The 12,282-nt window shown below is 43.1% G+C and overlaps 1 protein-coding gene across 7 annotated transcripts in view; it reads right to left on the minus strand.

Moving 5' to 3' along the window:
• Nucleotides 1-12,282, minus strand: part of LOC139370652 (ral GTPase-activating protein subunit beta-like) — a 74,950-nt gene that overhangs the window by 11,062 nt on the left and 51,606 nt on the right. For 4 of the 7 annotated variants that reach the window (XR_011627156.1, XR_011627157.1, XM_071110253.1 and 1 more), the window contains exons 19-26: nucleotides 9,165-9,352; nucleotides 8,721-8,824; nucleotides 8,097-8,252; nucleotides 6,913-7,122; nucleotides 6,186-6,344; nucleotides 3,905-4,073; nucleotides 2,851-2,973; nucleotides 1,573-1,709 (exon numbers count right to left, since the gene is read on the minus strand). Coding sequence is in view for 4 of the 7 variants with exons in the window: in XM_071110253.1 (XP_070966354.1) it covers nucleotides 1,573-1,709; nucleotides 2,851-2,973; nucleotides 3,905-4,073; nucleotides 6,186-6,344; nucleotides 6,913-7,122; nucleotides 8,097-8,252; nucleotides 8,721-8,824; nucleotides 9,165-9,352 (1,246 nt within the window). In the remaining 3 variants the exon portion in view is untranslated. The remainder of the gene's footprint in view (nucleotides 1-1,572; nucleotides 1,710-2,850; nucleotides 2,974-3,904; nucleotides 4,074-6,185; nucleotides 6,345-6,912; nucleotides 7,123-8,096; nucleotides 8,253-8,720; nucleotides 8,825-9,164; nucleotides 9,353-12,282) is intronic. The other 3 variants (XR_011627158.1, XM_071110252.1, XM_071110255.1) reach the window with 1 other exon arrangement.

Consider the following 12,282-nt stretch of genomic DNA (forward strand, 5'->3'; position numbering starts at 1 on the left):
CCTTTTTTCCCCCACATTTTGTTAAGTTACAGCCTTATTCTAAAATGTATTAAATTGTTTTTTTCCCCATCATCAATCTACACACAATACCCCATAATGACAAAGCAAAAACTGTTTTTTAGAATTGTATGCAAATATATAAAAAATTGGAAATAACACATTTAACATAAGTATTCAGACCCTTTACTCAGTACTTTGTTGAAACACCTTTGGCAGCGATTACAGTCTTGGGTCTTCTTGGGTATGACGCTACAAGCTTGGCACACCTGTATTTGGGGAGTTTATCCCATTCTTCTCTGCAGATTCTGTCAGGTTGGATGGGGAGCGTCGCTGCACAGCAATTTGCAGGTCTCTCTAGAGATGTTCGATCGGGTTCAAGTCCGGGCTCTGGCTGGGCCACTCAAAGACTTGTCCTGAAGCCACTCCTGCATTGTCTTGGCTGTGTGCTTAGGGTCGTTGTCCTGTTGGAAGGTGAACCTTCGCCCCAGTCTGAGGTCCTGAGCACTCTGGAACCGATTTTCATCAAGGTTCTCTCTGTACTTTGCTCCATTCATCCTTCCCTCGATCCTGACTAGTCTCCTAGTCCTTGTCGCTGAAAACCATCCCCACAGCACGATGCTGCCACCACCATGCTTCATTGTAGAGCTTGTGCTAGGTTTCCTCCAGACGTGAGGCTTGGCATTCAGGCCAAATAGTTCAATCTTGGTTTCATCAAACCAGATAATCTTGTTTCTCATGGTCTGAGTCCTTTAGGTGCCTTTTGGCAAACTCCAAGCGGGCTGGCATTTGCCTTTGACTGAGGAGTGGCTTCCGTCTAGCCACTCTACCATAAAAGCCTGATTGGTAGAGTGCTGCAGAGTTTGTTGCCCTTCTGGAAGATTCTCCCATCTCCACAGAGGAACTCTGGAGCACTTTCAGAGTGACCATCGGGTTCTTGGGCACCACCCTGACCAAGGCCCTTCTCTAGGAAGAGTCTTAGTGGTTTTAAACTTCTTCCATTTAAGAATGATGGAGACCATTGTGTTCTTAGTGACCTTCAATGCTGTAGAAATTGTTTGGTACCCTTCCCCAGATCTGTGCCTCTACACAATTCTGTCTCGGAGCTCTACGGACCATTCCTTCGAAGTCATGGCTTGGTTTTTGCTCTGACATGCATATTCAACTGTGGGACTTATATAGACAGGTGTTTGCCATTCCAAATCATGTCCAACCAATTGAATTTACCACAGGTGGATGCCAATCAAGTTGTAGAAACATCTCAAGGATGATCAATGGAAACAAGATGCACCTCAGCTCAATTTTGAGTCTCATAGCAAAGGTTCTGAATACTTATGTAAATAAGGGAAAAAATCAACAGTTTTTGCTTTTTAATTATGGGGTATTGTGTGTAGATTGATGAGGGAAAAATGCATTTATTCCATTTAAGAATAAGGCTAACGTAACAAAATGTGTAAAAAGTCAAGGGCTCCGAATACACTGCATGTAGACACTGGTATGGTTGGAGATCATGATAATAATGTAAAAAAAATAAACAAGTAAGTGTCCCTTATAATGGTTTGTAGTGCGTCTTACCCTCTGTGCAGGGGCCACGTTGTCAGAGTGGTTGGGGAAGAGCTCCAGTGTGAGGTTGGACTGTTTCAGCAGGTTGGGTAGCAGTTCCATCTGAGAGTCAGAGTCCACTGTGGGGAAACTGCTTTCCGATGACTCAGCTATAGGAACAAAATAAAGACAAGTGAGAAGTTTGCACCCCAAACGGCACCCTATTCCCTAGATAGTGCACTACTTTTGACCAGGGCCCCTATATAACATTACTGCACTAATTTTAACCAGGGTTTTGGTCAAAAGTAGTGCACTATATAGGGAATAGGGTGACATTTGAGACACACACACATAGATGAACCCACGCAACTTCATCAGTCACAGCATAATGTGGCTAAATGTTTTACAACAGAAAAAAAGATGAGTCCATTTTCTTCTGTTTAGTGCCTAATGAATACACCCCTGCTCAATGACTTACTAATACAATTATAAAGCTCTAAAATAACATTTGTTGATCAAATTAGAGAAAATCAAATTAATTTCAATTTATGTGAAACTCTCCCCACAAAAAGAACACTCAAAACATGGGGGATTAAACAGTCAGCCCTGTGCAGACTCTGCAATGAAGAAACAGAATCAATAGATCATCTCTTTTGGTACTGTCCTTCAGTAGCTCACTTTTGGAGTCAGGTCCAGAGTGGTTGTTGAGTCATAATGTCTGTGTTCAGATGGACCTACAAACAGTACTGTTAGGAGATCTGAAAAACCACAATCAATCAATGTGAAATATGATTATATTCATCGGTAAAGTATTTCTTTTTAGGGCAAACTCAATAGAAATAGTACAAATGGAGAGGTTCAAGACCCTCGTAAGACACCACAGTAATATAGAAGGATGTATTGCAAAAGGAAATAGTGAAATGGCAATACTGGGAAAGATGGGTTAGTCTGTGGACATCTGAGGGACGGAATTAAGATTAGAGGAATTGGTTGATTTGGCGATGCACTTGGGAGTCCAGTAGAAATAAAAGGCTACATGTGTACATATATTGAATTGGAATGTTTTCCACCAGGTCCTCCAACCAGGGGATGGGGTGGTAGGGGTAAAAAAGAAAAAGAAAAAAGGGATAAGAAATGATGCAAGTAATGTTATTTTATAGACTAATCTGTCTGCTAGTTTCATAGCTGATCTCCCCCCCAAACAACAAAATCCAGATGAAGAGTGGAGGAGAGAAAATAAGATGTGATGATGGATGAGGAGTACAGGAGGGAAAGTAATAGAGGAAGATGGGAGAAAGGGATGAGGCCCACCGGAGGAGTCTGTGAGCGAGGGAACGACAAAGGCGATCTCGGTCAGGGCGTCGGCGTAGTACAGCACCCGCTTCTCTCCATTGAACACGCCCCCGCCCGTGTCTCCCAGGGTGATAGTATCATCTGTGGGGACAGAAAGGAACTCCCTTACTACTAGGTTTGGGCATTTTAAATATTTTCACTATTCAAATAATATCATTACATTTTTCCGGATATCCCGACAGTCGAAATGCACGTGTGCGAAAAATAAATATTGTTTGCTGCGCGACACGGCAGAGAGGGTGCTGCTCAGCTTGAGCAGCAGGGCGCCATACTTGCGCTAGTTAGGCAAACTGGTTGCGGCCATAACATCTGGTTGTGCCCATCTTGATTCCATCAAGAATGTCAAGAAGCTGGTTGAGAGAATGCCAAGAGTGTGCAAAGCTGTCATCAAGGCAAAGGGTGGCGACTTTGAAGAATCTCAAATATAAAATAGAATTTTGATTTGTTTACCACTTTTTTGGTTATTACATGGATTCCATATGTGTTATTTCATAGTTTTGATGTCTTCAATATTATTCAACAATGTAGGGAAAAAAGTGTCCAAACATTTGACCGGTACTCTATAAGGAGCCTGGAGGTGGAACCTAAACAAGTATTTATGCTCTAAGGCAGGAAATGCGTCAGAATAGGGGTGGCATTACTGCCTTACTTCAATTAGCAACAAAATCCATAGTTTGCAAGTGACTGTTTACTGGAAGATGTGCAGCGCCATTTTGAGTACTGCAAGCTTGCCCCGTAACAACTCGAGTTCCAGGCAAGGAGCTTCAGTCCCTTGCCATTTGAGTGAAAACTAGCATGATGCACATTGACGAGTTTGATTTTGATTTGTTTAACACTTTTTCAGTTACTACATGTATGTGTTATTTCATAGTTTTGATGTCTCACTATTATATATATATCTTTTTGAAAATAGTAAATATAAAGAAAAACCCTTGAATGAGTAAGTGTCCAAACCTTTGACTGGTACTGTATATTCTCAGGTTGGCATGATAACGCTCCCTCCCTCCCTCACCTGGTTGGATGCTGTCTCCATTGTTGTTGTGGTTGTTGATGGACCAGCTAGTGTAGACGCTGCCTGTCCAGCCCGGGTGCTGCCCCACCTCCACGGGCCAGCCTAGCGACATCAGGAACTCCAGAAAGTGATGCTGCACGTTGGCGCTCGACTCCACATTTCTCAGGATCTGGCATTGGACCATAGAGTTAGTTAGAGGCCTCATCATGGATATAACCCATTTTTGCATGGACATTGCCATTGAGAGCATCAACAGGGCAGATTTTTCCTATGGTTTGGGAGTGATCAGCCAATGATTAGAGCATTGTCTTATACAAATTGGTTGCTATGGTTTGTAAATGTGACCCGTTTCAGGAAACTAGGCGTAGGTCGCAAGTCACGACTTCACATGAGCGCCATTTGAACGTTTAATTTTTTTTAAATCAAAATGCGTTTTTTTTGTTGCAGAAATGCCTCTTAAACATGTGAACTTTCATGTCCCTCAAAAACAAAATTGTATGCTGTAAATATCTGTAAATATGAAAACAATTGTTAAATTACGAGCCTTGCTGGTAAACCACAGAAAAAGTCACCAACCTTCCCATTAGCCATGATTGGCTGAGATAATGAGTGGGCTGGACATGCCGAGAGAGGAGTCTATTTGAGCTCAGTTTGTGTTGGTAATCCTGTCAAATGTGGATTTTTTTTTTTGTAAATGTAGCTGCATAAGTGTTGCTCTACACTTTCTGGAGGATCGAGTTTTGGAATTAGAGTATGATAGCTAAAGAAAACACCGGTTTCTGGATTACGTCTTCAAACAAAGGGCATTTTTGGCATGGATTCATGACCATCATGCGTGATGATGTAAGATAGTCTAGCTAGCTACATTTTCAGATATTACACGTTTCTAATTTTTACAAAGTATTTTGTTTAATATGCTTATGTTGTTATTATTCATTGTTGTTTAACTAGCTAACGTTAGCTTGCCGGCTCGTGATGTGTGATATTACACGTTGTTTACCTAGCTAGGTTCATTGTTTACCTAGCTACATGTCTTGAGCTAACGTGTACTGTTAGCTAGCGTTAGCTGGCTGGCTCGTTAGCTAACATGATGTAATGTGTGTGATCTTACAAGTTGTTTACCTAGCTTGGTTAATCTTTTACCTAGGTAGCTAGCTAGCTACATGTCTTAAGCTAAAGTGTACAACACCCGTTGAATACAGCCGTTGTCAGTAAAGTCGGCAAAAAAGCATAATGAAATTGTTGCCAACAGAGCTGGTTAGGCTGTTTTCATGTTATCCAGAGGTAAACAAATCATCGGCCAGAGCTTCAAGTGTGCGCTCTGAGCGCTTCGAGAACAAAGCGAGATGGGTGGGGCAAAAGCTTTAGAGGGTGTGAACGATACTGAATGGGTGAAGACAAAGAAGAGCTCTCTCACCAAAACACTAAAATACAATTTTCTCAAAGTGAGTTTACAAGTTTAGAAACTTTCAAAGCAGAATCACTTTCCCATTGTTCCTAAAAAACAGTGTATTATATACCATTTTGTAGTTCTGAGTCTCGGCTTTTATCCAAATTAAAAAACAGAAACTCTAATTTTGCTACAAAAGACAGAATCCAGGTCGTGAGTCACAAATGGCTTGAAACTATATCACCGCCATCTAGTGGCCATAATGAATGAATTACAAGATTTTTGTTCAGGACTATTAGCACAAATATTAGCTTTACAACTTTTTTCAAACAAAAAAAGAATAAGAAAATGTACTACTTTAAAATGGAGATAAGACTCAATGGCGCTCTCACAGAAGCCATAATGGGGCAGGTACAAAGATGAGTCCTCTAATTCTATGCATGGGACACAGGGACAGACAGTCCATTAACAGAGACGTGAACATTAAATATTTCATTGTCTGTAAATGGTTTTAGATTGTAAAAGTTTTTGGTCACAATTGCAGTTGTATTTTGCTAGTTTTATTAACAAATAGGTTCGAAATGAGAGAGGGAGTCTGCAGATCCACCAAAAGACCAGACTCTGGCAACTGTTTTTTTCTCCAACCATTTTAGAATAGTTTAGCGTGACCGTCTAGAAGGATTTTCAGAGAAAGTAGACTAATATCAGGGCATGAAAATAGTTAAAATCGAGACTTTTGCACTGGTCCGTAACTCTTGGGCCGTGTTCATTAGGGCACACGGTAGCAAAAAGTTAAAAAGTTTTAACAATGGAAAACCAGTTTGATCTTTTTCCTTCTGTTCGTTCCTACTGAACACAACCCTGTTGACACCCTCCTCTTTGACCTCTCACCTCCTGGCTGCTCTTCTGGCCGGCCTTCATGTAGAAGAGGAAGACTGTGTCGCAGGGCCGGCAGGGCAGCAGGTCCAGGTAGCTCATGTCGTCAAAGAAGCCCGGCAACCCAGAGTCCAGTGCAATCAGGTGGGGAGGTAGGCGACTGTTGCCGGGCTCCTGGAAGGCAGGAAACATCAAGTTAAATGTCATTGGCTGGTTCATCAAGCTATACAATAGGCTTTTCTTGGCTGCTTAATATTGCTGCTGTAACATTGCTGCCACCAGATATGTGTACCATTTTTGGCTAGCCCTCCACCTGTTTGGTGATAATCTGTAATTAATTTAGACGTTTTTATCGAGGATGTTTCAGTTACGCAAATGTTCATCTAACTAAGGTGTTTGGTGCAGTATTGCGCGACGTGTTGTATTATGTAAACAGTTGGCGCTCCTAAGCAGGTCTGTCACACTGTCTATGCTATTGGATAGAGAGCAATCACCGCAGCTGTTCACCCCATGCTAGTGGGCAGATGGACATCATCAAATCAAAACCCAACCTTCGTTTACCTGTTGTGGAGCATGGACTTTCCAAAATCAGTTTTAGATGAGACTGACTATGACCAGAATGATCATATTTACACATTGTAGTCAATTTTGCCACTAGAATAACTGTTTGACTCATATCGATGCGACATAGGCTGTTTTCAAACCTCTCCTCTCCCCCTCCTCCCATCTCTTTCCCCAGTACCTTGAGTGCCTCCAGTGACAGGAAGCCAAAGTGCGACAGGAAGAGGCGGGCCGTCTGGAACTCCTGCGAGGGAGTCGGGGGCTTGCAGTCCGTCAGCACGTCTGGGAAGCTCTTGCTGCTCCAGCGCTCCTCGCTGCCGTGCTCCAGCATCGTCTCGTACTCGATCTGCTTGGCCATCACACCTCGCAGCTTGTCGTGCTGCATCTCCAGCTGAGAGTGAGGAATGGATGATGGTATCGCCCCTTGACACTTATCCAAGGTCAGTTTGACATTTTTCACCCTCTAAAAATGGTTATGATTAGAAGTGGCTGGTCCTAGATCTGTGCCAAAGGTCAATGGGAGAGGATCCGATGGCTATTGCTCATTCTGATCTTCATCTTATAGTAGTAATGACAAATAGTAGTCATTATTGTAGATACCCCCAAAAAAAGAGTGCCGTGTCATTGCATACATCCACCGAAATGCACCCATACACAGACAATCCCCTCCTCAAAGCACCTCACAAAACATCAAACACCCACAACCACTCACCTGACATGAATGAACCATCAACGCAGACAAACCTTCTTAAAACACCCAATAAACTCACAAAATCAATACAGTGCGCACCCAATCCCAACACCTTTTCGCTCCCACGGTCATAGTCAAACTGGAAAATACTGAGGAGTAACCAATATCAGCTGGCTCTGATAAAGAGCAAAAGGTTTGGTGGTAGGTGATGTTAGTGAATCATGTTACGTTTTGTGTGTGAGGACAACTCGTGTCCGGATCACTGTACATCAGTGTAGTAGCTATGTGTCATGAAGTGTTTGGCTTGTCAGTTGAGAATATATTTTTTTATTTCTTTCAGGCAGACACTTGTTCATTGAAGTGGACAAGTTCACAGAGAATGATAGCCTACATTTTGTTGAACATTAAATGAGCTAGTTGTCCTAGTTGTGCAAAGTGGATTCAGGTGTTCCATCACTCATATGGGGCCAAAGCAGTGCTGATCTTAGATCAGTTTTTACTAAATAATAAATAACAGGGGGGGACCTTGATTCTAGATAAGCACTCCTATTTTGGGTCACTTTGTAAATACAGGAAATGGCTGATGCAAACACCACCTCCACGCTACAATAGAATTCTCATTAGGGCAATGGAGACATTATTCTAATAAGGATGGACAAACAATGCCAGCCTACCTCCTTATCTACGATATCGTGTAGGTCCGGAATGCTCAGGTCTGCTTTCACAAATGGAATTTTGTCCACTTCTTCTGGGAAGGGTCTGTGTTTGACGTTCAACCGGATCCCCACATCATTTTTGGGAGTGGGCCGACTCTCTGGGATAAACACCTGCTACAGAGAGGAGCGAGAGAGACAGAGAAGGGGGGGGGGGATACTTCTGATGAGATACAGACCCTGGGAAAGGAACTGGGAAAACTCAGCAAGAAACATGGACTGACATGTGATCATTTAGCATTGTTAAAGGTCTACGATAAGCATCTGATGAATATCAATTCCCTGATGCAGACATTTTTCCCCAAATAGATCTGGAACCAGCAATCATAGTTAACATTGAATGAGATTAGAGATCATTTGTTCATTACAGCAATGTGAAAACCTGGTTCCTAACAATGGAGTTGCTAGTTAATTAGACATCAATGTGAACCTTGACACTAATAGAAATGTGCTAAAACATACTAACATAATTCATATAAAGGGTTAACTACGGTGTGTGTTACCTTGTGACTGGCGAGTAATATAAATGTACGGAAACATATCAACATAACAAATCTAAAGGGTTTACTAAAGTGTGCGTGTTACCTTCTGGCTGGCACGGGCCCCCCTGGGTTGGTGGAAGAGCTGCATGGTCCAGGCGTGTCTCCCAGACATCCCCCTTATCAACATGGTCACGGATGGACAGGGATCTGCTCACACACACACACACACACACACACACACACACACACCAACCAGGTCAACAGGGTTGTGTACATCAGGCACAAAACAGAAGACATTGGACATGTCCAATGAGAAACTCCAATTTTCGTTTTATAGTGCAAAACCACTTTTAAACGTTTAAAATGTTAATAAACATGAGGATGATAACATGAGGATGATAACGTGAGGATGATGACTGAAAATATGTGGTTGATGACTGATAACATGCGGATGACGACTGTCAAAATGGTTCTGGGATAACGTGAAGGATTGCCAATAATATGTCAAAAATATTTGTTGAAGTGGATTTGGGATAACATAACTGACTCTGTTCATTGCCCAGCGGCTGCTCCAGCATGGCCAGGATGACAGAGTTGTCTAGGACAAAGTAGCGGAAGTTCTTGCGGCTGGTAGAGGTCAGCCTGGAGTACTTGATCAGGGTGTCCTCGTTCAGCAGGCTGCAGGGGGAGGCGGGGCCACTGGGCGACGGGAACGCCCCCAGGACCTGCATTATGCTGACAGGGACAGAGATGCTGTGCATTCAAAATATATACGAGGCAGGAATCGCCGCTATAAAACATTCCAAAAGCAGAATTGTATGAGTATGAATAAAAATAGCAACCCTGAACTAAGCGGATAAGAATACAGGTTTGGTCAAATAAAAAATAGAAAATGCCATAAATACTGGCAGGTAAAATGGTTGAAAAGAACTTAAAGCTACAGTCTGCATTTGGTACATACATTTTTTTAACTTTTAAATTAATAATATATAGCCATAGATTCTTGGAAAAATACAACTTATGACGACTGTCAAAATGAGCTTAGTTCAACTGTCTTACCCAAACATAACCCAAAATACACTGCTCAAAAAATAAAGGGAACACATAAACAACACAATGTAACTCCAAGTCAATCACACTTCTGTGAAATCAAACTGTCCACTTAGGAAGCAACACTGATTGACAATAAATTTCACATGCTGTTGTGCAAATGGAATAGACAGCAGGTGGAAATTATAGGCAATTAGCAAGACACCCCTAATAAAGGAGTGGTTCTGCAGGTGGTGACCACAGACCACTTCTCAGTTCCTATGCTTCCTGGCTGATGTTCTGGTCACTTTTGAATGCTGGCGGTGCTTTCACTCTAGTGGTAGCATGAGTCTACAACTCACACAAGTGGCTCAGGTAGTGCAGCTCATCCAGGATGGCACATCAATGCGAGCTGTGGCAAGAAGGTTTGCTGTGTCTGTCAGCGTAGTGTCCAGAGCATGGAGGCGCTACCAGGAGACAGGCCAGTACATCAGGAGACGTGGAGGAGGCCGTAGGAGGGCAACAACCCAGCAGCAGGACCGCTACATCCGCCTTTGTGCAAGGAGGAGCACTGCCAGAGCCCTGCAAAATGACCTCCAGCAGACCACAAATGTGCATGTGTCTGCTCAAACGGTCAGAAACAGACTCCATGAGGGTGGTATGAGGGCCCGACGTCCACAGGTGGGGGTTGTGCTTACAGCCCAACACCGTGCAGGACGTTTGGCATTTGCCAGAGAACACCAAGATTGGCAAATTCGCCACTGCAGCCCTGTGCTCTTCACAGATGAAAGCAGGTTCACACTGAGCACATGTGACAGAGTCTGGAGACGCCGTGGAGAACGTTCTGCTGCCTGCAACATCCTCCAGCATGACCGGTTTGGCGGTGGGTCAGTCATTTCTTTGGGGGGCCGCACAGCCCTCCATGTGCTCTACCAGAGGTAGCCTGACTGCCATTAGGTACCGAGATGAGATCCTCAGACCCCTTGTGAGACCATATGCTGGTGCGGTTGGCCCTGGGTTCCTCCTAATGCAAGACAATGCTAGACCTCATGTGGCTGGAGAGTGTCAGCAGTTCCTGCAAGAGGAAGGCATTGATGCTATGGACTGGCCCGCCCGTTCCCCAGACCTGAATCCAATTGAGCACATCTGGGACATCATGTCTCGCTCCATCCACCAACGTTGCACCACAGACTGTCCAGGAGATGGCAGATGCTTTAGTCCAGGTCTGGGAGGAGATCCCTCAGGAGACCATCCACCACCTCATCAGGGGCATGCCCAGGCGTTGTAGGGAGGTCATATAGGCACGTGGAAGCCACACACACTACTGAGCCTAATTTTGACTTGTTTTAAGGACATTACATCAAAGTTGGATCAGTCTGTAGTGTGGTTTTCCACTTTAATTTTGAGTGTGACTCCAAATCCAGACCTCCATGGGTTGATAAATTGGATTTCCATTGATAATTGTTGTGTGATTTTGTTGTCAGCACATTCAACTATGTAAAGAAAAAAGTATTTAATAAGAATATTTCATTCATTCAGATCTAGGATGTATTATTTTAGTGTTCCCTTTATTTTTTTGAGCAGTGTATAAAGAAACATATCACATTTACATAAGTTCAGACACTTTACTCAGTACTCGTTGAAGCACCTCGTTGAAGCACCAGTGATTACAGCCTCGAGTCTTCTTGGGTTTGACCCTACAAGCTTGGCACACCTGTATATGGGGAGTTTCTCCCATTCTTCATCTGCAGATCCTCTCAAGCTCTGTAACTCACTGCCTGTAGCAGCAAACCATTTTCATTAACTGGTAGGTGTACCTAATAAACTGAACACTATATATTACATGTGTTTTATGATAAGGAAATGTGAAGTGCACATCAAAAGTGCACTTTCAAAATACATAGTCCTCTTAATTTACAGCATTTCCATCAAAAACAATTTAAGAAGTTGAACAATTAGCAGGAGGGATGGGGGCAACTTCTTGTCCCGCGCGGTGCTCAAGTTCCCGAACGGCTGTCAGTCAAAACCTATACAGCACAGTGAAGCAGAGACAGCGAGCTCTGACGTCATAGCATGTTACTGTGCAGCCACTGCGTTCCAATTTAGGCGCTTATCAGTGTCCAAATCTGCTATTTTCAACCCATATACGGGAACAAGTGTAAAGGGCTACGGGGCAATCAGCAACAATGGGGCTGGAGAAGTGTAACCTCAAATTCATAGAGCTATGGATGCAAGGAGTGGTGAACAATGAGATCAAAATTATAGTTTAAAAGATGTTTTGGGCTATGCATGCTGTAAAGATGTAGTGTCCCCAAGACACATCTTCGTACTATGGGGGACTGAGCCTTCTGTTCCCTTGCCTATGGAATGCTCTAGCTGACCACCAATCTGAACTTTAAAACACATTTCTGTAGACTCCCTTTCTTATAGTCCTAATATGGACAGTCCTTTCAGCACATAGCCTACAAATGTTTTAAATACAAGTGCATCGGTCCGCAGATCCCGAACCGAATGTATCATGCATCGGCCCGAAAATCAATTCAAACATTATGAATCACCGGTTCACTAAAAGGTTTTGTTCATATTACATTCGACCTTCTGAAAGTACCTTATTTTGTGACAACTGATACGTCCTG

Source organism: Oncorhynchus clarkii, chromosome 17 (genome assembly GCF_045791955.1).
Source record: "Oncorhynchus clarkii lewisi isolate Uvic-CL-2024 chromosome 17, UVic_Ocla_1.0, whole genome shotgun sequence".
NCBI classification, from domain to species: domain Eukaryota; kingdom Metazoa; phylum Chordata; class Actinopteri; order Salmoniformes; family Salmonidae; genus Oncorhynchus; species Oncorhynchus clarkii.